Source organism: Primulina tabacum, chromosome 17 (genome assembly GCF_025594145.1).
Source record: "Primulina tabacum isolate GXHZ01 chromosome 17, ASM2559414v2, whole genome shotgun sequence".
Lineage (NCBI taxonomy): Eukaryota > Viridiplantae > Streptophyta > Magnoliopsida > Lamiales > Gesneriaceae > Primulina > Primulina tabacum.
In genome coordinates, this window is record NC_134566.1 from 29,083,818 (window position 1) to 29,111,160 (window position 27,343).

Consider the following 27,343-nt stretch of genomic DNA (forward strand, 5'->3'; position numbering starts at 1 on the left):
TAAAACCGTGGTCATATACTTTTTAACAACGGTTTTAATGAAAACCGTTGTCATAGGTTCGTTTTTTTAAGCAAAAGACAATGGTTTTTAGAAAACCGTTGTCTATTAACGCATTTTTTTGGACAATATATTGATAGCCATAGTTTGAGCAAAACCGTCGCAATTTTTAAATTAGTGACGGTTTCAGAAAAACTGTCGCTAACTTTAGCGACGTTTTATTTTAAGAGCGACTGTTTAATAAACAACCGTCACCACTAGCGACGGTTTTTATATAACCGTCGCTAATCACGACAGTTTTTGCTTAACTGTTGCTAATGTCGACGAATTATTACACAACCGTCGCTATTAGCGTCGGTGTCTGAATAAACCGTCGCTATTAGCGACGGTAGCGACAGTTTCAGCAAAAATCGTCGCAAATTGTTTATAAATATCCGCGTTTTCAGTCCATTTCCCCCACACCACTTCACAACACTTAAAATTTCTCTCTTAGACTATTTTAGTTTTGATTTAGGGTAAATTTTTCCGTTTCAATTTTTGATAAATTTTTAAGTGTTAATTAAGATCATAAATATTGTTAGCATAGTTTGATTGTAAGTTTTTTTTAAATTTATTAAATTATTAAAAGTAATTTTTTTATTTTACTGAAAAACATAGCGACGGACGGTGATCATAAACCATCGCTAATTAGTGACGAGCTATTTAGTGACGGACTAATTAGCGACGGTTTTTGATAAACTGTCGCAAATAATAGCAACGACAACGGATAAAATCCGTTGTAGTTGAACGCACCTTCAATAACACCATCAATTACAACAGTTGTATGCCGTTTTTGTTGTAGTGTCTCCTACTTTTGTCACATTTGGATAAATTATTTTATTTTTTACTATCTTTAATTAAAAAACAATAACCAGTAGATTAAGCTAGCCAAAAGCAACAAACGCAATACAAACCAAAGAATTGAGGGAGGATCATTAATTTATCCGCTTAACTCCACTAATCACAAGAAAAAGCATCCAACTTGACAATATTTGTGTCTGATAATTGCATTCTCAAGAATACCAATTTACTTCTCGATATTTAATATTCTATTGGTGGGATATCAATTATGGTACACGTTATAAATTAAGAACCTATATTTTATGAATCAAAATTATGTGTATTAAAATGAAAAGAAATTAAAAATAAAGACATGGAGATAGCGGCTCAAAAGTGCTTGAAAAACAAATCATAGCTTTCCTCCCAAACAAATGATTGAGAGGTTACTTCATCTCTTGAGAGAAAAGAGTTGAGTTTCTCATCATTGCCACGTTTCTTCTCTTGCAGTATATATATATATATATATATATATACTTGAGCTTCCCCACAGCTTTAAATTAAAGGAACTTTTTGCCATAGTTTTTTTAAAATAGTATCACAAGCAAGTACTCAATGAGTCATCCCTTAAATCACAAGCTACTCAAAAAACACGTTTCCATTCAGAATAATAATCAAAAAGTGAAAATTAAAATTTCCACGAAATAGATATCAACTAAAAATCCAAGATTTTTAGAGTTTTAAGGTTCTAAAAATCTAAACAGGGGCATTCAGTATGAGTAGGAGGTTGTAGAACTCAATCAACAAAAATTCAGAACAAATTATCATCATCATTATGCCCCTCAAAAAACAATAGTTAAGAGGAATGCTCAAATAACAAAACTAAACAAAAACGATTTTAAAAAAAATCCCAAGATTTCAAAAGAAAAAAAAAAAAGAAACGAAGAAAATGAGAAGTGAAAAAATGCTGCGATTTGTCGTACGGTTTCAAACAAATGGAATTCAATCGGAGCCGCGCATGTAATCCGCTCGTCGCCAAGATGCATCGCGAGAAAATTCTCGTTATTTCATCCAGAAAAAATTAAAATAATTTTAAAAAAGACACTGGGAGACCACGGCCCGGCGGAGAAAATATAATCAAAAATTGAGAGTAATGATTGAGAAAAATGAATCGAATGATGACTTTTTACCTGAAATCCAATGGTAATGATTGATTTCGGAGGCGACGTATTTGTTGCAGCTGCTGAATACAAGCAGCAGTACTTATAACGGCTTCTTGTGCTAATTTTGAATTTAGGGTTTCTAGGTTTAGGGATATCGCCTCGAGACCCTAATAGACGGAATTGACTAAATTGCCATTGCTTGCATTTGGGCTGCGCTCTATGGGCTCAAACTCCAGCGTAATTTTCTACAAGGTATAAATAAGTGGGATATTCACCCAGTTTAACTATTTGAATTTGGACTTAATATAGTTATATTGGATTTAATTTATATTAAAATTTTTTTAGCTTTAATATTTTTTCGGGAAAAAAAATATATTACCTTGAGAGATGAAAGCTACGTTTGTTTGTCATTATGACAATTCTTACATCTTGTCCTTCGAGTCAATAGTTATTTATGAAGATATGTCTCAATCAATTAATGCAGAAATAATTTCAAATTAAGTAGTCAGTGGTTTGATATTAGATTTCTTTGCAAAATATGAGTCAAATCAAAAACTGAGGCACACATCTTAAAAGTAAGGGACAATTTGAAAACCTATGAAATATCTGTATTACAATGCCAAGCCCCCTTAATGCATGTGGGTGGACCAAAAGTTGCACGAAATTTAAAGCAATAGCACTGAGAAATGAAGAATCAAATTCCATCAACCAATTCACCAAGGTAGATCAAACAACAGCATGTGAAGTAAACAAAATTAGCACAAGCGCGAACTAGTTGTGTGATGGGGGTGGGAAAAATGGAAGCTGGAATTGGTGTTGGTGGCATGGTCTATGCCATTTCGTATTCAAGTCCATATCCCGCTGTTTCACCATTCTGTTTTCACGTGATTTGGCTTCTTTTTAGTTTGAAAGACTCGGGTTAAAAGGGTATTGGCTTCCCTTAATCTCAAAGCTATTTGATAATACAGACAAGGCATTGGCTCCACTATGCAGATGATTTTGGGTGTGGCGTGATGGTGAGTTTTCCAAGAAATGAATGACCAATTCACACCTCCCGTGGAGGGGATATGACGTTGCCATGTGACATTGGTTTGTGAAGAATTAAACTGGATTTACATCTTCTACTGTGTTGAAAACACAACACTAAGTGTTATGCATTTTTTACACGAGATGATCATGTGATCATCTCGTTTAATCTGACAACTTTTTAAATTTATCTCATATGATGTGATGTTTACGAGATGATCATGTGACCATCTCGTGTAAAAAGTGCACAACATCAAGTGCTGTACTTTCAACACAGCAGAACATCAAAATCCGGATTAGACCAATTGATGTGGTGGGAATCCTCCAATCTTAGTACTGGTTAGAAAAATGTTTTTGAAACTATGAAAATATATAAATTATGTGAAGATTCATACTTTGTAGATCGCACCATGGAATAAATTAAGGCTTCTCTTTAGGATTTTTTCCTCGTGCACACCACCTCACTTTGCATTAATGCACAGATTCATCATTCATAAATCAAAACTTACAATTACATAAACAAGATGATGATAATAATATAATAAATATAAAAGATGAGAATAAATTTTTTTTAAAGGAAAGAAAAGAAAAGATGGAACAAGAATTCATTCATGTTCACGGTTGCGTTCTTGGCGGCGCTTCCCGCCTTTCGCCGCCGTCTGTTCGGGTGAATCACACGCCTGAATCTTAAATTTGCAACCCAACTTTGACCACCAACCACTATTCTCCCCGTGTCCAGATGGTCCCGACTCGTCCATTTTCTCAATGGCCTTCTTCATTATTGAGCACTCACGTTCAAGATCCTGCACCCGCGCCCTCATGGTATCCATGTCCCCGCGCAGCACCTGATTCTCTCTCACCGCTGTCCTCCACGTGCTGTTCCTCTTCTCCGCGCGTGACGTCTCAACCATCTCCGCATCCTCATTCTCCCCCTCCATCCCACCTAGAATGGTGCCGGAGATCGCTTGGCGGAGCTGAAGTTGTTCAAAGAAAAGAACCTGCACCACCACTCTGAGCGGCAGCCGCTCATTCTGTGCGGCGTGAGTGCACGCCTCTAACGTCAGCTTCTGGCAGTCCAAAAGTCCGCATACTTTCTCTCTATCCGTCTCCGAGACCCATGGGTGCGCCTGTGAGAAGGAAGATAGAGCTGAATTGTTTGGATTTGACTAATGCGGAAAAAGTAATCCTGAATGAATTGGTGATTCACCTTGAGATAAACATCAACAGCTCGATAGAGGCCATCGTCGAAAACTCTAGCACGATCGCGCAAAGTAATGGCCAGTTCGTAGAACTTTTCCGGCTTCAAATTAGCGTCGGAAGCTATTTCCGACAGGTAACCGTCAATTAATTTCCCCACCATTATCAACGCGGTAGATACAGTGCTGTTACCTTCTTCCTCATTGGCTTGAATTCTGGTGACCGATCTCTCTTCAAACCTTTGTAGAAAATAAACCAGAATTCTCTCCACGCAGTCAACATCGTACAATGTGTCGTTCAAATATGAATAGCTCGGAATCAGCAGGTCGTCCAAAGTGGCTTGCTCCAATTGCGATCCAATCTTTTTCTCCAATGCTCGCCTGGAAACCTCAGAAGAGTTCAAAATGTAGGACGTTCTTAACAATCCGAACAAGAATCTCGTCGTGTTCGAAGTTGATCGAGATGTTATCTCCGGAAGATTGGAAATTATCGTCTCCAGAAGCTCCCTCCGCTCATTCTCCGATGGAAGGTCGGAAGACGCTGATGGCTTCCGTGTTGTTGTGCGAGAGATTCCTGGTATAAACTTCTTCGCATAATTCATCAAACAACTCTCTATGATATCTCCGCTCAGATTCAAAGTTTTCATGGCGAAAATCAAACGTTTGAAAATATGCACACTCAAAAATCCAAGCTCATCCAACCACGAATCCGCTATCACAGCTCCTCGCGTCACGACACCATATTTCCTCCTAGAGTCAGCTTCAGTTTTACTATCCACGGCTCCGCCGTTCATCGGCCAACCGAAAAGAGAGGGATCTTCGGCGGATGCTTTAGTAGCAATGGCTTCAATACATCTCTGAACAATGCCCAGATTTTCCACCATGGGCAGCAGTCCTTCACAAGAGGTCAAAGTCTTTATCGAATGTTTGATGTTTTTTAATACCGACTTAACAAGAAATCTTTCAGCCTTAGAGATGATATTGTCTTCCGAGTATTCCTCGGTCATCTCCAGATACTCTCCGGCACAGCGGAGTGCAGCGACGTTGGTGGCGGAGAGATCCACTTTCACGCCTGTAACAGAATTTCGCGGCGGTTTCAAACGCCTCGCAGCCGCCCGGGAAGTCAGGGAGCGCGATATGAAACTTACCCTCGTTGTCCTCCACTTGGATTTCTTCCTCTCCTTCGTCATTTTCATTCTGTTCAAAGACGGTTTGGATTGTAGCAAATCTGTTAGTTATTTGGTTTGTCTCTTGTTCTGTTATCATCTCGTGAAGCTTTCTGCTTTTCCTCATCAGAGGAAACTAAACAACAACCGAGAGTTCAAATTTAGAAACCAAAAACAACACAAAAAATGAAATAATTCGGTTCTAGGGTTCTTCAGAGCTCACTTTGTGAAGATGAAAAGTCATCCCATCAACTTCAATCGCAACATCGCTGGGCAAACCTGAGGTGCAGAACCTGAAACAAAAATCACCCGTGAAGAAAAAATCTTGACAAAATAGTTCCAGGAAGAGATTTTGGGCTCACCATGCTTGGCCTTTAGACGCCATATTTGTTCCAAGAAAATCTTGAAGTTGGCTTCAAGACAGACACATGGGAACTGGAAACTGAAAAGGTAATTGACTAAATTTGCTTCACTTTTCTGAGTTTTTGAGTCTTATGAAATGACCAGTGTTGTGGAAATCGAAGCAGAGTCTATAAAAAGTGGGAGTAGGTAGGGAGAAATTGATTGAAAGAACAGCAATACTTATTGGGTTTTGATTAGAAATTGAGAAAAGTGAAATAGGGTTAGTGAAATGGGGAATTTGGTTGATTTTGCTCACTGGGTCAGATCAGAATCTTCTGTTTCTTTTTATCTCCTCTTTCTAGTTTCTATGTCGAGGGAGTGGGGGGGCTGGGGAACGGGAGAGGTTCATGATAGAAGAAAAAAGAGCGCCACTTAAATTTCTGAATTTCAAGAAATACTTAAATAACAACGATATACACTCTTCAAAATGTTGCAAAATCTTAAATTAGGAGGGAATATATATATTTTTTTAATGATGACACTTATCGTATTTGGATCTTTAGAATTAAAATCAAGCTGCGCCTTTGCTAAATTATTTATTTAGCCAAATCATTTTCTTTTATTTATTTTTTTATAAAAAACAATGGACTCTATCTCTCTTTGCAAACTAGCTAGTTTTCACTTTTCGTGGTTAATAGCGATCAGCATAGTATTTAATGACTTATATACATAAAATCAAAATCATGTAATCGCTTAATTGGGATTTTTTTTTAAATTTTGAATTTCACCCATGTGGGAACCATCATATTGAATGCAAAATCATTGATATCCTTTTTTTTTTCATTGTCGGTAAGATCTCATGTTAAATAAAAATATTTTAAGAATTAATGGACGAATTATTCAAGATTTATAGGCCCTATATGCAATGGCATCCATATGGCAAACACAAATTCGACCTAATCAAATTACCGCAAATAGTTTATTTGCCGCCCTTCGAAGTAAATATAATCAGGAAATGAGAATGCCTCTTGTGAAACGGTCTCACGAATCTTTATCTGTGAGACGGGTCAACCCTACCGATATTCACAATAAAAAGTAATACTCTTAGCATAAAAAGTAATAATTTTTCATGGATGACCTAAATAAGATATCTGCCTCACAAAATACGACCAGTGAGACCGTCTCACACAAGTTTTTATCATCACAAATTTTCGATGAAAAAATTTGTATAATTCTTTTACTACTTTCTCATAAATTCTATATTGAACCATAACATCTTAAACCATGATTGCTAGACATATAGAGTATCTATTCTAAAATACATATCATTCATTCATTTCATTAATTCGTATAGATATTAAATAACGAATAAGATCACCTGCTTTACTTTGTGCAATATTTTTTGCTAAACAAATACATCTGTGCATGATAATTCTAATTATATACGTACAAAATCCGTTTGTCCAATAAAGAAAATTAAGAACCAATGTTACATTTAATGGAATAGGGGATTCCATTCGCTGACATAATCCAATTGCTAGTAATACATATCATGCCTGACATGGATATTTGTATTTAGAGTATGTCTATTATAAGACGGTTTCACGAATATTTATTTGTGAGACGGGTCAATCCTACCGATATTCACAATAAAAAGTAATACTCTTAGCATAAAAAGTAATATTTTTTCATGGATGACCCAAATAAGAGATTCGTCTCACAAATACGACCTGTGAGACCGTCTCACATAAGTTTTTGCCTTGTATTTAATGTACTTAGAAATTTAGATGTTATGTTTAGGGCAGAATCTCAATGATATATTCAACGATGTATACTTTATAATATATGCGAGGTCTATGGAAAAATGCCTTGCATTTTTAGGACAATTTCCGGTTAGCTTGAAACTTTTTCTATATTATATGTTTTTACACTCTGGAGGATATATAGATCATGATGAACTGCGTCGAATTCCGTAGGGCGATCTGAATGGACTTGATAAGTTGGTTTGGCATTATAACTATCAGGTGATTACTCGGTCAAATCTGATCACTATTTAGCAATTCTACCTACTGCAGAAGGAAGTCATGGGGATGGAAATGGGGTACGTTGTTATTTTAACAAGCTATGGCATTTACAGATTCCGAACAAAATAAAAATACATGTGTGGCTGGCAACGCATGATATTCTCCCTGCTCGTGTACAGCTGGTTGCTCGAGGGGTTCAACTCCCAGTTTTATGCCAATATTCTCATAAATCGCTGGAAGATGGTTTCCATGCTCTTTGGCGTTGTCAGTTTGCACAAATTGTGTGGCATCTTTCGGCTCTTTGGCTTTTACTCTCAAGTTTTATGTGAATTCGAAAGGAAAAATAACATTGGATTCCAAGATATAATTTATTACTTGAAATAATCTTTCCTTTAAACTATAGTTGAGAGTCTAGTTGAAAGTTGTGGAATTATTTATTACCATTATTATTATTATTAATTATATTGATTAATAATTACCTCTAATTGCAAGTTTTTTTTTTTTTTTTTTATCTATAATACTTCCTCTGATATATTCTTAACTAGAATCCCCCTCCAGACCTATAATTCTTACACTCATATACAAATGTCCAACAATCAGCAGATTGTTTTAAGCTATAAAAAAATTTTGAAATTTGAATTTTGTTTAATTTTTCAGTGAAAAAAAACTAATAATTATATGTTCTCGATTTCGATAATTTTAAATTTGAACAAATTTATGGATTCATACTTTTTACATTGGATATATAATTATATTTGTCTTTTCCACGATATAAGGTGAAAAGCAGACAGTACAGAAGAAAGTCCACCAAATAAGGTAAACAGAGGTGCAGTGTTTCTTATTTATAATATTTTTACACCATTTTTGAAACATGATATTGATCAACACATTATTGACCATAATATTTCACTCCATAATCCACGTTTTGCTGCCACATTATTACACACATACTTTGTAACAAGTCTACATTTCTTCTTCGAGAATCGATCGACAAAACAAAACTAACCCAAGCAATGCGAATTCGTGGGATTAAGATGCATGCATTCTATTTATTATAATTTGTTGATTTGGTGTCCTTCCGGAAATCGTCAAGAAGTTGTTGCAGTACCTGCAAAAAAAAATATATATGCCAAAAATAGTTATTTCTTTAACCAATATTAATTTTTCGTTTCTTCGATATTGATTTTGAGAAATATACTAAGGATTCCGGTAGCAACACGTACCGGCGGCGTTGGCTGGCGCCGATCCACATGAAGGATTGTTCTGATTTTGAGTATTCGAGGGAATAACAACTCCCGGCCAAGATTTGCACATGCAATGCTTCCCTTTCTCAATGCCAGCATACAAAGAGACCAAATGTTTTCCACATCCCATCCAAGAATACTTCCCACACTTCCTGCAATCTACTCTCACGCACATGATTCTCAGTTGTTTTCAAGGCTACCAAAATTTCTGCTAAAAATTTTGAGATGATAAACTTATCCAATCACGCATTCTGTTTATATATATATATAGAATGCCATTAACACCGTAAACATCGAAAAGTTAGTTTGTGTGGTTATTAATTCTTGCATGTGTATTGAAGATAACGATGTGCATAGAGATTCTTTACTTTTTCTAGTTGGCTGCGACTCCAAGAACTAAGAAGGGCCTTTGCTAGCTCCTTTGTTTGTTTGTTTGTTGTTGTATGTTTGCTGGGGAATATATATATATATATATATGTGTGTGTGTGTGTGTGTATGTGTGTGTGTGTTTGTGTGTGATGTGGTATCAAATTTGGGAATTTTGTCTTGATGACAATTTTTAGCCACTTTGGATGATAATAAATTAATACTAATAATAAATTAAATATCCCAAATAGTAGCAAAAATAATATTAGAAATAAAACGAAAACTAATAATTTTATAAGAACAATAAATATAAAACTATTATTATTATTTGATTATAAAAATACATGATAAGAAAGTAATAATAATAATAATAAATTTAAAAATAATATTAAAATTGTCATTTAATAATGATATTTCAAGATTAAATAAAATTAATTATTATTTGACAGCGACAAAATTAATAATAATAAAAGTAAAATATTAATGATAAATAATAAATAGTACAAAACAATTATTTTAATATTTAAATAAAAATATGATTTGATTATACTTTCTCATTTCATTTACATTCTTCTCACATTTAATTTTGATTTTGAAGTTGATTTAATTCATTTCTTATTCCATTCAAGCTTACCACCGTAAGGATTCGGATTCAGACGCCTCACATCACAAATTCACTAGCTAGTATATGCTTGTAAGAATGGGCTCACTCAAACTTGGAAGCTCGTTTGCGTTCTCATGGTTGAGATCAAGACATGCACTACAAAAAAACGGTTGGATTAGCGACGATTATAAGATATAATACCGACGGTTTTTTTAAACCGTCGCTTTAGTAGCGACGGTTTTTCTATTTTAGCGACGTTTTAATACGGTTTATCATAAAACCGTCGCTAATATTGCGACTGTTCGAACAAACCCGTCGCCAATAGCGACGCGACCTCCGGTTACGGACCACCAAACCGTCGCCTAACCTTTTAAGGCGACGACCGTAGCTAAAACCTTTTTTTTTGTAGTGATGAGCGATGGATGATACAATATGGACGTATGTATATGTATACATGCATGCATGATGCAGAGAAGGCAAGAATATTCAAAACACTCAAGGAAAACGTGGATCATGACATCGATGAAGCTGGAGTTTGATCTTGCTAACTCGGGCATCCCGGAATAGAGACAAAATGCACTCCCACACATAATCCCAGATCTTTCAAATATGAAAATGTGTCAGCACGCCGCCGAACTGCAGGCACGTAGACACAGTCATATTTGAAAGATGATGATATTGGGAGTATCGGGTGGAAGCGCATTTTGTATGCATTCCAAGATGCCCGAAACTGATTCTTCGAATGATTTCACTAGATAAATTAGTACAACAACAGTTTTCACTGCAGAATAGCCTTACATTTCACAACTTGCCACATTTTGAATAGCCAATCTTAGTTATCATTCACTCAATGGATTCTACAGAATGTATTTTAAAGTGAACTATATTCTTGTATGACGAGCTCTTGTTAAGATTTGGACATGTATTTTTTGACCAAAATTGTAGGCAAGAAAATTGTACCTATGTTCACATTGTCGTCCAATGCGAACGTTTGTACTACCATCCAAATGGTGACTAGCAAAGTTTTAATTTATGTATGGCTTTTACATTTGAAGAGTTTGCTATATATAGAGCTCAATTGCTAGACATTCAATCCCAACAAGCTTTCTAAGCATCCAAAGCTCAAGAGAGCAACTCAAGTGAGAAGAAAAAAATTGAGTGTTATGCTTGTGCGAGTTAGAGAAAATATTTTCTCGGTAATACTCGGCGTTGAGATTATGAGAGATTGATTGTTGTATATATTTGTAATATTTTCATCTTATAATAAAGATTTGCAGTAGCTCTGTGGACGTATCCTATATTGAGTGAACCACGTAAATATTTGTATTCTTGTTGATTATTTTATTCCGCAATTTTCGGTGTAATTATCCAACAACTACTATCAGAGCCTTGTTATAAAATTTCTTAAAATTCTGAGTATATATGCTATGTGGATGCAGCTTTGTCTGATCTTCTACATCAGAAAAGATTTTTTATATTTTTTGCTAAGGCTATAGAGCGATGGTCGGAGATGATGGATCGGGACCGGGAATCAGCAAGTTCAACGGAACAGATTTTTTGTTCTGGCGGTTACAGATTAGAGATTATCTATACAGTAAAAATCTATCGGGAAAGAAATCGGAAAAGATGGAGAATGTTGACTGGGAGCTCCTTGACCGACATGTGTTAGGTGTGATACGATTGACCCTAACAAAGAATGTAGCACATAACGTGGTGGAGGCACAAACCACATAAGAGATGATGTCCATTTTATCGGACATGTACGAGAAGCCATCAGCAAACAACAAATTGCATCTCATGAAAACGTTATTCAACTTGAAAATGGGAGAAGGTGCTTCGGTGGCTAAACACATCAATGAGTTCGGCACAATTGTTTCTCAGCTAACATCGGTTGAAATTAATTTTGATGATGAGATTCGTGCACTTATTCTTTTGGCGTCTTTACCAAATGTTTGGGAACCAATGCGGGTAGCGGTTAGCAACTCTGTTGAAAAAAAAAGAAGCTATAATTCAATGATGTCAGAGATCAAATTCTTGCTGAAGAAATTCGCATGATGGATTTAGGTAAAGGAACATCATCGAGATATTCTCTAAATCTCTAGAACGGAGGAAGGAGCAGGAATGGCGAAAAGAGTTCAAACCGATGGCGCGGTAGGTCCAAGTCAAGAAATAAAAAAGACAAAAACACATTTGAAAAGAATTTGAAGTGATAGAGCTGTCGTGAAACTGATCACTTAAAAAAGAACTGCAAATCAACAAAGAACAATGCAAATGTTGTTACTGAGGAGATACATGATGCTCTATTACTATCCATGGAAATCCCAGTTGATTCTAGGGTTATGGACTTAGGAGCTTCATTTCATACAACTGGTAATCGTGATACATTTGATAATTACATCGCTGGCAATTACGGAAAAGTTTTCTTGGCTGATGGAAAACTTTTGGAAATAGTTGGTATGGGTGATGTCCGAATGAAGATGTCAAGTGGATCTATCTGAAAAATCAACAAAGTCAGACGTGTACCAAAATTGACATGCAATTTGATCTCAGTGGGACAACTTGATGACGAAGGTCATAATGTGACCTTTGGTGATGGTTCACGGAAAGTAAACAAAAGAGTCATGATTGTTGCTCGAGAAAAGAAAACTGGAACAATTTATATGACTTTCAGTTACAGAGATACATTAGCATCCGTGGATGCCAGAGCAAATTCAAGTATGGCATCATAGGCTTGGGCATATGAGTGAGAAAAGAATGAAGATGTTTGTATCAAACGGGAAGCTATCGGAATTAAAGACCGTTGAACACAAGCTATATGAAAGCTGTATCTTTGGAAAGCAGAAAAAAATGAGCTTTTCAAAAGATGGTAGAGAACCAAAAGCATCAAAGTTGGATCTGGTTCATACTGATGTATGGGGACCATCTCCTGAGAAATCCCTCGAAGGCTCAAGATATTATGTCATATTTATCGATGATTCGAGCCGAAAAGTTTGGATTTATTTTCTGAAAAATAAATCTGATGTTTATGAGGCCTTTAAAGGTGGAAAGCCATGGTTGATAATGAGACCAACTTGAAAGTGAAGTGCTTATGATCTGATAACAGTGGTGAATATGAAGATGATGAGTTCAAGAAATATTGTGCATAGAATGGAATCAAGATGGAGAAAACCATTCCTGGTATACTTCAACAGAATGATGTAGTCGAAAGGATGAACAGGACCCTAAATGAACGCACTAGGAGCATGAGACTGCATTTCGGATTACCAAAATCAATCTGCGCTGATGTTGTTAACACTACAGCATATCTGATCAACAGAGGACCTTCGATACCGCTTGACTGGAGAATACCCGAAGAGGTATGGAGCGGCAAAGAAGTAAACCTTTCTTTCTTGAAAGTGTTTGGATGTTTATCCTATATTCGTATTGAATCAGCTAACAGAACAAATCTTGATCCGAAATCAAAGAAGTGTTTCTTTATTGGTTATGGAGATAATGAGTTTGGTTATCGTTTCTGGGATGACCAAAACCGGAAAATCATTCGGAGCAGAGATGTAATCTTCAATGAGCAAGTTCTTTACAAGGACGAGTTATATATTGGAACTGGATATGAAAGTTCTGAAGTCAAGAATAAAGATGAAGTGTCATCGACAGATATTCATGTGAATGAATCAAATAGCAATAACCAGGAAGATGAAGAATCAACTGCACAAGATGATGACCCACAAACTCTGGTGATTGAACTCAGGAGACCTTCGAGAACAATTAGACCACCTGAGAGATACTCCCCTGCACTTCACTATATTTTATTGACAAACAAAAGTGAATCGGAGACCTATGAAGAGGCTATGAAAAATGGCGATTCAATCAAGTGAAAGTTAGCCATGGAAGATGAGATGGATTCATTGTCATCCAACCAGACGTGGGAGTTGACAAAACTTTTGCAAGGCAAAAAGGAATTACATAACAAGTTAGTGTACCGGTTAAAAGAAGAACATGATGGTAACAAGAGGTACAAGGCAAGACTTGTTGTAAAAGGTTTTCAACAAAAGGAAGGCATTGCTTACCCTGATATTTTCTCTCCAGTGGTTAAGTTAACCACAATTAGGACTGTGCTCGGATTAGTGTCAAAAGAAGATTTACATCTGGAGAAGTTAGATGTAAACACGACGTTTCTTCATAGTGATCAAAATGAAGAAACTTATATGAAATAGCCACATGGTTTTGAAGTACGGGGAAAAGAGAACATGATGTGAAAACTTCAGAAGAGCTTGTATGGTCTCAAACAAGCTCCAAGACAGTGGTACAAGAAGTTAGATGGATTCATGAGTAATAATGGTTTTCTGAGGTGTCAGGCTGATCACTGTTGTTACGTGAAGAAGTTTGATGATTCTTATATCATTTTACTGCTATATGTAGATGATATGTTGATCGCAGGAGCTTGTCTGGAGGATATTGATAAACTCAAGAAAGAGTTATGAATAGAATTTGCTATGAAGGATTTGGGTGCTGCAAAGCAAATCCTTGGAATGAGGATCTTAAGAGATCGGGTGAATTGAATCTTGTAGTTATCTCAAGAAGAGTACATGAAAAAGGTGGTTAGCAAATTTAACATGGATGAAGCTAAACATGTAACTACTCCTTTGGCTAGTCATTTTAAACTAACCAAAGCACAATCACCATCGACGAAGCAGGAGCATGCTTATATAAACAAAGTTCCTTATGCTTCTGCTGTCGGAAGCCTCATGTATGCAATGGTGTGCACTAGACCAAACATAGCACATGCAGTGGGAGTTGTGAGCAGATTTATGAGGAATCCTCGAAAACAACACTAGGAAGCAATTAAATGGATTCTAAGGTACTTGAAAGGTACTGCTAATTTATCTTTATGCTTCAGAAGTTCAAATTTGGGCTTATAGGGTTTTGTCGATCCCGACATGGGAGGTGACCTCGATGGCAGAAAAAGTACCACTGGGTATGTGTTCACATTAGGTGGTACGACAGTAAGCTGGGTATCTAAGTTATAAAAGATAGTTGCGCTTTAAACTACTGAAGTTGAGCACGTAGCAGTTACGGAAGCTAGCAAATAAATGATATGGTTTAGATCTTTTTTGGAAGAATTGGGTCAAAAGTTTGAAGGTAACACATTACACTGTGACAGTCATAGTGCTATTCATTTAGCGAAAAATCTTGTTTATCATGCCAGAACAAAACATATATAGATTCGGTACCATTTCATCATATCAGTACTGGAAGATGGAATCTTGTTGCTTGAGAAGATTTCCAGAAGTAATAATCCAGCCGATATACTCACAAAGGTTGTGACCATTGACAAATTAAAGTTGTGTTCAACTTCAGTTGAACAACAAGTATAAAATGGATATATGAGCTACTGCATTGATGGTGTGAAGACATGATTAATATAATGTCTTCAAGTGGAAGAATTGTTAAGATTTGGACATGTGTTTTTTAACCAAAATTGTAGGCAAGAAAATTGTGTCTATGTTCACATTGATGTCCAATGCGAACGTCCGCGCTACTGTTCAAATGGTGTCTAGCAAAGTTTGAATTTACATCTTGCTTTCACAATTGAATAGTTTGCTATATATAGAGCTCATTTGCTAGACATCAAATCCCAACAAATTTTCTAAACATCCAAAGCTCAAGAGAGCAATTCAGATGAGAAGAAAAAAATTGATTGTTATACTCGTGTGAGTTAGAGAAAATATTTTCTCGATAATACACGAGGTTGAGATTATGAGAGATTGGATATTGTATACATTTGTAATATATTCTCCCTATAATGAAGATCTGCAGTAGCTCCGTGTACATAGCTTATATTGAGTGAACCACGTAAATCTTTGTGTTCTTGTTGATTATTTTATTCCGTAATTTTCGGTGTAATTACCCAACACTCTTGACATGGATTAATGCACTAAAAACTTTGATAAATGTTTGATTTGCTCTTGTCGACTCTACAGTCTTTGCTCCAACTTTTCTTGTATTTGTCTACCAATTTAATTGGACTAGTGATTATTGGTATGTGTTACGCGTTTATACAGTTTTTTAATAATTAATTTAATTTATATTTAAACGAGGATCATGATGAAAATAGTTAGTAACTAAACTGAAATTTCGATGTAATGAATTAAAAAGAAACAAAAAAAGACCAAAAACAAATTCAAATAGAGATTGAATCCACATCTATTTCACTTAAGAAATCATATTCTATCCAATAAATTGCATGTATCTTGCACTGAATGCTTGAAACTTTATTAATATATCTAATTTTAATAACAGATCAAGACACATGAGGAAATTTAATTAATAATACAAATAGAATTAAAGGGCAGTGTTTATATAAAGTTCAATGTTTCTATTTAGCATTTTTTCTTTATTTTTTATGCCAACATTATAACCTCATTCATAAAATACATTAGCTATACATCCAACAATTTTTTGTGAAATTTATTTTTGTAATAATTTTTTAATCTTTGTGGAAAAAATAAACTTATATGTGTGTGTGTGTGAGACGTGAGAATGTTTTACAAGATTATATATGCTTATGCATTGCTTTCCTTAAAAATGCCGAGGTGTACAAACTTTTAAATTTACCAAAAGTGTTGCAAAAGTTTGGAGGTAAAATGCGAAAAAAATAAATTAGAGATTAAAAACAAAATTTTTCTATAATTTTGTATTATTTTGTAATAAAACATATAATTTACCCTCTTGTAATTGATTTTATACTTTTTATAAAGTAAAGATATTTAATTGGATAGAAGATGCTTCCTATCATAACATTTTTGGAAACACATAAAAAGCATACATACAGTCTTATAGATCAATTTTATGAAATAAATATTTTATTTGTATCATTCATAAAAAAATATTGTCAAAAATAAATATAAGCATGATTAACTCGTCTTACAAGATATGTACTATTTCGAAAGAACGAGTAATTTAATCTTTTAGCAAGTCATTATGAGTTATTCTCAACCAAAATCTTTCTATATATTTTCTTGCCTATAGAAACATATTCGAATAATTTTTAGATCTGACAACTAAATGCAAACAATGTGATTTCATTCGGTTTACGATTTTTCGATTTGATTCCGTCGCTGAATATCCGCAAGGAAAAGACCAAAATTCCCCTCCCCGCGCCTCTCACACACATGCCAACTCGCCAATGTCACCGACCCCAACAACCCTAACGTCACCCATGGCACACACAGGATTTCAGTTCTGTTACCAAAATTTGAAAAACTTGCGAATAAAAACTACGATAAACCCCAAAAGATAAAGAAAACAACACAAGATGCCAAACTCCTGAACAGTGCCCACTTTCCCTTTCCCGACACTTTTTTCCTCCCACCCCAAATACCCTATTGTATTTTCTTTCAAGCTCTTCTCCTGATCTTCTTTCTTATGTGCTTCGCTTGGAAAATTGCTATTAACTTCTGCTTGGGACAATAGGGTCGTGGTTTTGGTGGTTTTTGTGTCTATGTGAGGTGGGTTTCAAGATTCGATTTTGGGATTCGTCGATTGAGAAGGAAGACATGTCTGTGGAGGTGAGAGATGGGGTGGAGTATTCATTTGCAATGGAATACGACGGCCCGCCCATAACCTGTGAGCTGCCATGGGCGGTACCCATCAATGTGGATAGGATCCCCGTGGCTGCTGTCGTTTCGCCGCTTCCATTTTCAGACAAGTTGTTGTTGCCCATCGTTCAACCGATATCAGCAGCTGATTTTAGCAAGAAACTATCGAAAGATTTTAAATTTAACTCCTCCACGGAGTTATTGACCGTTTCCCCTACTTCAGTTATTGCGTTTGAGCCGCGGAACAACGAGGTTAGTGAGGGATCTTACAGTAAAGAACTAGGGTTAGAGTTTGATGCTACTGTGTCGCCTATCTCTGTTAATAATGCATTTGAAGATGCTGAACTTGTGAATTGTCGGGATAGTGGTGATTGTGCTTTGTCCGGGGAGTTTAGTGATTTGGAGTGTCGTGATACTGATTTTGGAGCCAATGAATTGAATGAGCAGGGGTATTCTTCTGCTAGTCGAGATAATTCCTCCGAGTTAATGGGTGTTGTTGGAAGTTCAGGCGCATTGGGTGCTTCAGATAGGTTTGTGAAATCCACTGAGCTTTCTGGGAGCTTTCATAACGGTTAGGGTGCCTAATGGTTTTAACGAGAGCTTAGATTTGAATGAGTATAATCGACTGGATTGGGCATCAAATGACTCGGTCTTGAGTGTGGATTATCCATCATCTATAGTGTCTTCTCGTAAATTTGGAGATGAAAATAATGAATCTTGCTGTGATCTGAGGCGAGCCACTGTAGTGACGTTTTGTGATATTGAGTCCGACGATGGAAATGCTAATGAGTTTAGCAACTCTGGACCTGTGGTGGTTAGAGAAAAGAAAGAACCTGCTGTTAAGGTGAAGAAAGGAGCATGCTACCGGTGCTTAAAAGTAAATAGATTTACGGAAAAAGAAGTATGTATTGTTTGTGATGCAAAGTATTGCCTCAATTGTGTTCTTAGGGCAATGGGGTCCATGCCAGAGGGTAGAAAGTGTGTGGGTTGCATTGGATTCCCCATTTACGAACCGAAGAGAGGCAATTTGGGGAAGTGCTCAAGAATGCTCAAGCGATTGCTCAATGATCTGGAGGTTCGTCAAATCATGAAGGCCGAAAAATTGTGTGATGTGAACCAATTACCTCCAGAGTATATTTCTGTGAATGGTTGTCCCCTTTATCATGAGGAGCTGATCGCATTGCAAAGCTGCTCCAATCCCCCTAAGAAGCTGAAACCAGGAAAATATTGGTACGACAAAGAATCCGGTCTTTGGGGAAAGGTGAACAGAATCAAATTCAATATTTTAGCTTTTTTGCTTTTAACTTTAGTAGCCACTTTTAAGTTGACAAACTTGTTGACCTTGACAGGAAGGGAAGAAACCTTTACAAATAATTAGCCCTCATCTGAATGTTGGGGATTCAATTAAGGCAGATGCTAGCAATGGGAATACACAAGTCTATATAAATGGTCGTGAGATTACTAATGTGGAGCTGCGGATGTTGAAGGTTGCCGTTTGGCTTTATCCACCATATATTTGAGTTCTATTTGCTTCACATAATTTATTGATATTTTCATGGTTTGGAATAATGTAGTTGGCAGGAGTTCAGTGTGCTGGAAATCCACATTTTTGGGTGAATGAAGATGGTTCATACCAAGAGGAGGGACAAAAAAACACCAAAGGTTATATCTGGGGCAAGGTTCGATTTCTATCAAATCTTGTGTTATGCCTTCTTGTTCCCTATAAGTTAACGGAAATGGAGGGAACTTTTATGCTACCTGCCTCTAAAATCTTGTTCATTTTTTATTACCTTTCCTTATTCTTGCTATTATTCAGGCTGGAACAAAGCTGCTTTGTGCTGTACTTTCTCTTCCAGTTCCTTCAAAAGCATCCAATCCTAGTGGAGAGCAAGTAACTACTGTGAGTAGTCAAGCATTCCCAGACCATCTTGGGCATGAAGCAGTTCAGAAACTTCTTTTGATTGGATATAGTGGATCTGGGACAAGTACCATACTTAAACAGGTTACTCTTAACAATTTTTCCCAAATATTTTTTAGTTTAAATTCTCACGAGTTGACTTGATTGTCTACATTATTAAAAGGTCATGCTTCATTTTGTTGAACTTGAATATACCTCATGTGCTGTTCTTGCAGTCATATAATCATTGTTGTTGTTATTGCACTTTGCAACATTTTTTCTTTTTCATATTACTAATCGGTAAACAATGTTCTCAAACCTTGTCCACTTTTGAGCTTTCTGTCAGTGGCATCCGTAACCCTAAATAAAGACATCGATTATCTTAAGTGTATATCTTAAAAATGGGACATCAGCAACTGGTCTTGAATAGCATGTTTCCCTTTATATTATCTTTGAATTACTTTTTTTGCATTCTTATTTGGTGACATAAGATTAACAAATAACTAGTAGGACAAATTGACTTTTCCCCAGCAACAAACTTGTTTTCTGTAACAATGAATGAACATAATTATTAGGTTTCTGTTACAGAAAATTTCCATCACGGTTTCATGGGTACTCAGTGGTGACTGCTATTGAAATCTTTTAAATGCTTGTAGGTGCATAGGAGTTGAAATGATGTAGAAAACTTTGGAAATTGCTTTATGTCAGATAGAGAATTATTTTCATTTTACTCACACTATTTGTCACTCATCCATCTCCATTTCTTGTCTTATTCTGATAATTATAATAATTGTTTTTTCTCATTTTATATGATTGATCAAATTACATGTTCTTTCCTTGCTCTCTTATTTTATGACAACATCCACTTTGTGGCATACTGTTTGTATGATACCAGAACTTGTTAATATTATTAAAAATTGCTGTTGTTACTTTCTAAAAAAATTGTTGTATTAGGCTAAAATCCTTTACAAAGACGTGCCATTTTCGGAGGATGAGCAAGATCAAATTAAATTGGTGATTCAGAGCAATGTTTATAGTTATATTGGAATACTCCTTGATGCCCGTGAGCGCTTTGAAGAAGAAAGTTTACATGAATTGAGGAAAAATCAGTTTCCTGTTGGTTTAACTACTACTGGTACAAGTTTATTTAATATATTATACAGATTAAACTGATTCTTGTTTGTTGCTTTTTATTTGTTCCTTCAACTTTTCAAGTCCAGAAGTTTTTCATCAGTTTATCTTTACATATTTTGTACCATAAATGTCTTTAGATATTTTTCTTTGTTTTCTGTTTAACATAAGCTTTTGAAGGCTGTGATTCACTACTTATTTCATGTTTGGGTTTATAGCAGGGCTTGTTGATGATAAGTATGAAAAGACTCCATATGCCATTTGCCCACGGTTGAAGGCTTTTTCCGATTGGCTTCTTAAAACCATGGCATCTGGTACATTGGAAGCAATATTCCCTGCTGCTAGTCGAGAATATGCACCATTGGTTGAGGAACTCTGGAATAATGCTGCCTTCCAGTTGACGTACAAGCGGAGAAGTGAATTGGAAACTCTCCCCAGTATTGCGACTTATTTTTTAGAGCGGGTAAGATGATGTTTCTTAATGTTTTAGTATGAAGACAGCTAAATCTTGTGTAGGATATCATGCTTTTATGTGTGAATTGTGGATGCCATGTTTGAATAAGTTCACTGTATAGCAGAAGGAGGTGTCTGTTGCCTGGATGTTAATAATATGTACAACTTTTTTCACGGGTTCATGGATAAGGTTTGATGGTTGGCTGACTTCTTTGTTGAAATTGATTGTTTATGTCTTGTGTTATTTATGTTGCTCTGTTTCTTCAGGCTGTTGAAATATTGAAACCTGATTATAAACCTTCTGATGTCGATATACTCTATGCTGAACGTGTTACTTCATCCAATGGGCTTTCGTGTGTGGACTTCTCGTTTCCTGAGTCGTCAAATGATGATGCAGAAACAAGAGATCTATCTGATTCCCGGCTCAGGTAGTCTAATAAAGCTTGTTTATGCTGTGCATGTTTTGGTCAATGAACTCAAATGAAAAAATATGTAGTTATCATTGTACATCCAATTCTCCGATTCATTGTTTGATCACTGTAAACTCAACCTCCTGTGGCTTTACGCGATATTGTTTAACATTTTGTTTTTTTCTAATTGGCATTCAGATTTCAGCTGATCAGATTACAGGCAAAAGGATTCGGAGAAAACTGCAAATGGCTTCAAATGTTTGAAGACGTTCGAATTGTAATTTTCTGCGTGTCTCTAAATGACTATGATCTGTTTGAAACGGATGGTGAAGGAAACTCGACCAACAAGATGGTGTCGAGCAAGAAGTTTTTTGAGAGCATGGTTACTCATCCAACTTTTTATCAGATAGACTTCCTTCTCCTATTGAACAAATTCGACTTGTTTGAGGAGAAAATCGAGCAAGTCCCTTTGAATAAATGTGACTGGTTTGATGATTTTCAACCCGTAATGAGCCGTAATCGCTCCAACAGCAACAATCCAAATCACCCAACAATTGGGCAATTGGCTTTTCACTATATCGCTGTAAAGTTCAAAAGGCTCTTCTCATCTGTCACTGGCCGAAAATTGTATGTCTCACAAGTGAAGGGTGTAGAGACTACCAGTGTAGATTCTGCACTTAAATATGCAAAGGAAATTCTTAACTGGGATGAAGAGAGAGACAACATGGGCTTGAGCGAGTACTCGATTTATAGCACGGAAACGAACTCCACTCATTGAATCATGCAAGATTAGACTTTTTCTTGTCAGTGTACATTTGTTTTTTGTATAATCAATAACGAGTATATATGTGTTTGTTTCTTGTAATATGGGACTTGGTGCTCTTATTTATGTGAAATTCAAGATAATGGAAAATGATTGTTATTATGTTTTGCCTGACCTCATTCATATTTTATTTTTTGACTCGAAAATTTTCATTTACAACGTCCATTTATTGGAACGTAATGTTTCAATTTAATTATTTCACACCAAAATTTCAATTTAAATGTTAAAATTATGCAGTAATTCTTTATTGTATTTTTGTAGGTAATCATATATAAGAAATTGCCGATTGAGAGGGCCACTACAATTAGAACCTCAGACTTAATTTTCCCATAAATGGATCCTCCTAGAGCAAAAATTATGTAGATAAATTTAATTAAGCAAAACATGTGTGAGATGGTCTCAAGGGTTGTATTTTGTGAGACGAATCTCTTATTTAGGGTGATCCACGAAAAAACATTACTTTTTATGCTAAGAGTATTACTTTTTATTGTGAATATCGGTAGGATTAACCCGCCTCACAAATAAAGATTCGTGAAAAACGTCTCATAAAAGACATACTCATTTAATTAATAGCACCCCATCACATTTTTACATAGCAAACAAAACTTATCGGTGTTCCCCAACAATAATTATTATAAGAATATTACCTTTTCGTATCATCTTTGACCGCACGCATGCAAGGCGTAAATTTATAGAAAGCCTATTATCATAAATAGCCTGAAACTTAAAAGTACCCATCTGTATTTATAACAGAATTTATGGTATGCGATATATCAGCATATTTAACTTGGATATAATAAATCTTGAAATAGTGAATAAAATTTTTTATGGCTTGCAACAAGCCGCAAATGATACGTAAATTATAGTAGAACCAAGCAAAACAAGATGATTTTTACACAGGCACAATTCCCCTACCCTAACAACTCATTCTGAAAGGCTCACTATTATCTGAAATCATACAAATTTCTAAATCCAAGCAAATAAAAAACAAGAACTAACAAATCCATGTAGACCTCCGGTTTAAATTTCTCCCTCTTCTGCAACAGTTGGAAGGACGTCACCCTCTTTCACAAAAGCTGGATCAAGAAACTTGGCAACAAAAGCCCACAACTTGTAGACGTCGTCAAAATCAGTCAAAAAACCAAGTGAAGCAGTGACAACCTCGACTCTGATGAATCCGCTCTTACCATCATGCCTTCCGTTTTCCATTGGCTTGCAGAGGGTCGTATCATTCAGGCTCAGAGACCCTCGATGTCTGGGAGTGTCTAATATTCGTATGTGACTGAGTATTCCAACACCTAATGAAATACCATGTGACTCAGCCAGTTTTTGAACAATTTCGGGATTGATCAAACCCCTGTTTCTGTCTCTAACGTTAAAAGCAACAGCAGCCCCTCTTTCATATTTGATTTTCGGGCCATAGATATGAACAAGTGGTGCACCATCCTTTCCATTCGAACTAGGCAGTCTTAGCTGCAGCAACGATGTTGCAAGCCAATTTATCAAGAAACGCAGTCTAGAAGTGGTCTTGTTTAGGCCCAACATGTTTATGTGATCAAGATACCTGCAAGTAATCTCTGGCTCGCCTCTTTCTGATTCTTGCCCCTCATATTCCCCGGCGCTGATATAGTCATCATCATCCAGACTCGTTGCATATAATTCACCAGGCTCAAGAGTTTGGCTAAGACGAGCCCCGTGGTTGTCATCTGTCCCAAAGGATACCCTTCTTCCTTTGCTTCCGGGCTGCTCAGTCACTTCTATACCGAAAAATCTTCCACCTGCAATTCTACTTCTTTCTCTCCTTTCTAGCAATCTAAATTCGCCTTCCGTCTCTCTTCTTATTGCACTATCCTTTGCTTCAACACATATCTCAGAAGATCTGCTATTCCAAGTTCCCTGATTTTTGGAGATAGCCGCCATGTTTTTGAAACTCGAGCCCAAGTTGGTTTCTTGTTCTATTTCTTGAAGGCATTGATTATCCGGGGTCCTATATTCTCTTGAAGCAGGGGGCATCTCTGTAAACTGTTCTTCTTCAGGAATCCCCTTGAAATGGTCTAATTCTTGAGACACTGAACGAAGAGCAGCATCAAAAGACAATACACAAGCATCATCATCATGCAGCGAGTTCAATTCTTTGTCATACATAGGGCTGTTTGATAGTTTTGAGGTTTTTGGAGACGTCAGCTTATTCTTCTTCCAGGTAGAAAACCATGCTGGTGGAAGCGGAGACGAGGTTTTCTGTTTGTTTAAATGACCTGCATAATCAGAACCTAGAGGACTTTGACCCAAATCGATCCACAATGAGTTATCAGATGATTCATCTTCGCTAAAAACCGGGCTTTTCATTAACTCCCCAACAGAGAAACTCTCAGTTTCTTCAAATATGGTGCTTGCTCCATCCTTGTCAGAGCTGTTATCATGCTCCATCTCACTCTCAAAAACGTCCCTCACCTGAGCGGAAGTATAAGCCCCAGAAAAAGCAGGCAATTGCATTCCGGGACGAGTTTCAGAGCCCACTTCACCATTCCCACTTGCTTCTTCATCTTCGCCAAATCCAGGGAAATTATCCATTGAATCACTCAAGTACAAAGGAAAGACGGGGGTAATTTTCACAATACCAGAACCTGCATGACCAGACTGATTTTGAAGGCTTGACATCACGGATTTCTTGATTAAAAGGCACCCAAATCCAGTTGGGTCATACCCAAACACCCTGTAGAACGATGTGATAATGAAATCTGGCCGGAACAAAGACAATCCAAGAGAATCCATATCCTTCGGACCTAATGCCCCCGCATCAAGCAAGACATGCCAATTGTTCTGTTGCGCCAGAGCCATCCATTGATATGAGTACTTCGCACCAGTGACTCGAGATTGAACAGGGAAGACGAAAAGACCAGTGGCCGAATCTTTCTTTCTCTTCTTTTTGTTAGAAATCTGCTTCCTTAGATCAGTTGAGCAGAGTTTAAGCGTGGGCCATTTAAACCACGCGCTCTGAACCTTGGCGCCTTTCCCTCTAGCACTTTGAGCCATCCAATCTAATGACTGGCTCTCATGATCAAACATGGTCAACAACCTCTTGTTTGTGTGAAAAGGGTACGATTCAGCAAGCAATTTAAAGGCCAATCCTCGGCTCACAGTAAAAACTAGACCATATTCATTCTCAGGTATGTTCAAATAATCCATTATTTTTGTCTTTATATCATGTTCTATGGTGCCTCTTTCAGCTCCCCCGTACAAAGCATGATTGCTCAAATTGGCCGTAATCTCAGATAAGCTAAATGTAGATGATTCCCAATAATGGACACTTTGCAAGAATGAAAACAACCCAAATCCACAGTAATCCAGGCATACCTTCGAACCAGCACCAGAGAGATGTGAATACTCATCCAACCTCAGCTGATCAATCCTCTCCGATGACTGATACTTGGGGTACATCGTGAGGAATTTGGAGAATGTCTCATTAAGCTGTGGGATCGAGTCCCCAGCCTCGAATGTGCGCTCGGCTGCAAGAGCAGTGGCTCGGAGGAATTCCTTCTGGGCGTTTAATCGAGCCAAGGATCGTGATCTTCCCAAGTTATCAGCGGGGTTCGCCGCCAAAGATTCGGGCCTCCATATCTTGAGACTTTACAAGAGAACCATCTTCAGATGCTTCTTCAAGAGCCTCCCTCAACTTGTGCTCCTGCAATTTCCTGAGAACCGATGGATTCGCCTTGATTTCATGGCTCGAATTGTCAGAACCGTCTTTTCTTCGGCTCTTTTTGTCCAAGATCAGAGCAGCACAGTGTGATATTGGCTTCCATAGTGAGAGATGCATTAAAGCTTTTTTGTTTCCTTTTCGACAGAGTACAAATGAGAAAACCAGTAATCTCAGGGCAACAAAAGGGAAGATAAATGTTTGCATTAAGGTTTCAGCCATCTATCAGCAAACCACTGTAAAGATGGCTCAGTTTTGAAATAACAATAAATCCCAAAAGGCAAAAGGAATCAAAGCCAGCCAAAAAAAGCTTCCCCCAGAATAAAACTTTGCTTTCAAAAATCAAAATCTTCTATATTAAGGAGGGAAAGAGAGGAGAAATTCCTTTTAGGCCAACATTCAAACACAAAGACCAGAAATCGGGGTAAAATAAAAAGAATCCTAATCCTAATTCATAGAACAGAGGAAAAGTAAATGGCCAGATCAAGAAAACCCTAGATTCGAAATATCTTGAAGACATAGTTCCGATGAGGACAACAAGTGGAACATTGCCTAAGTAACAAAAGAAAAAAAATGTGTAAACTCCGCAGTTTCCGCCAGAATATTTCGGGATTCAAAGCCTGAGTTTAAAGTTTAAGTGACAGTTCCACAACAGCAAAGAAACCAATGAAAAAATGAACCCACAACAGATTCAGGATCCAGTATCCCAAAAATTCAACCTTGACATCAATTTTTCCCAAAAACAAAAAACCCAGTACGGAGAAGGTGAACAGAAGCACAAACAAGAACACAAAATCTCAGATCCCCAAGAAGCAGCAGACCACAGAGAAAACACCCCTATATGAACAAATGCTGCGGGAAAAATGGCTCCCAAAATCTAATCTTTGAAAATAATGATCATAGTGAGAGCACCCCTCTTTTTCTTCAATCAATCCCCCTCGCATCCCTCTCACTCTCTGTGGTTAATTAAAAAAAAAAACAACAAAACAAAACATACCCCTCATTGATTGCAGTTTACCCCATTGCACCCACTATCTTTCAGTATATACTTCTCTCCATCTCTCCTCCTCTGATATTGACTTTATTTGGGGGGGTAGGGGTCTATTATGGATTTTCTGATTGTATGCTATATGTCGTAGCATTTTGTTATATAAATTTTAAATAATACTACACATACAACTAATTTTTATAAGACAAAAAATTCAATATAAAATTTTATTTATCAATATATCATGATAAATTCAATGCAAAATCTCACGATATAATAACAAAATCTCATGATTTAATTGTTGTAAATATCGTTGTATGATATTCTAGTTGTACATTTAACATTACTCATAAATTTTCTTATTGTATGCTATATGTTCTAGCATTTTGTAATGTTTAGATACTT

The 27,343-nt window shown here is 36.6% G+C and overlaps 2 protein-coding genes, 1 long non-coding RNA gene, 1 other non-coding gene and 1 pseudogene across 4 annotated transcripts; 1 reads left to right on the plus strand and 4 right to left on the minus strand.

Moving 5' to 3' along the window:
- Positions 1 to 1,583: 1,583 nt before the first annotated feature.
- On the minus strand, positions 1,584 to 1,655 carry LOC142532112 (small nucleolar RNA Z105). The gene has a single exon (XR_012816504.1). It is a non-coding gene; the product is annotated as a small nucleolar RNA Z105 (small nucleolar RNA).
- A 1,926-nt stretch (positions 1,656 to 3,581) lies between these two features.
- On the minus strand, positions 3,582 to 6,118 carry LOC142531650 (BTB/POZ domain-containing protein At5g66560-like; annotated as a pseudogene).
- Positions 6,119 to 8,542: 2,424 nt separating this feature from the next.
- Positions 8,543 to 9,346, minus strand: LOC142531383 (uncharacterized). The gene is made up of 2 exons (XR_012816269.1): positions 8,954 to 9,346; positions 8,543 to 8,838 (listed from the first exon to the last, which is right to left on the minus strand). It is a non-coding gene; the product is annotated as an uncharacterized LOC142531383 (long non-coding RNA).
- Positions 9,347 to 17,056: 7,710 nt separating this feature from the next.
- Positions 17,057 to 22,361, plus strand: LOC142530742 (extra-large guanine nucleotide-binding protein 1-like). The gene is given in 9 exon segments (XM_075636550.1): positions 17,057 to 18,112; positions 18,114 to 18,800; positions 18,889 to 19,026; positions 19,114 to 19,218; positions 19,356 to 19,541; positions 20,391 to 20,571; positions 20,789 to 21,030; positions 21,288 to 21,448; positions 21,629 to 22,361. Coding segments are annotated over 9 exon segments (2,895 nt in total). The 5' UTR covers positions 17,057 to 17,497; the 3' UTR covers positions 22,209 to 22,361.
- An 884-nt stretch (positions 22,362 to 23,245) lies between these two features.
- Positions 23,246 to 26,981, minus strand: LOC142530371 (uncharacterized). The gene is given in 2 exon segments (XM_075636177.1): positions 23,246 to 25,850; positions 25,852 to 26,981. Coding segments are annotated over 2 exon segments (2,898 nt in total). The 5' UTR covers positions 26,173 to 26,981; the 3' UTR covers positions 23,246 to 23,273.
- Between the last annotated feature and the right edge of the window lie 362 nt (positions 26,982 to 27,343).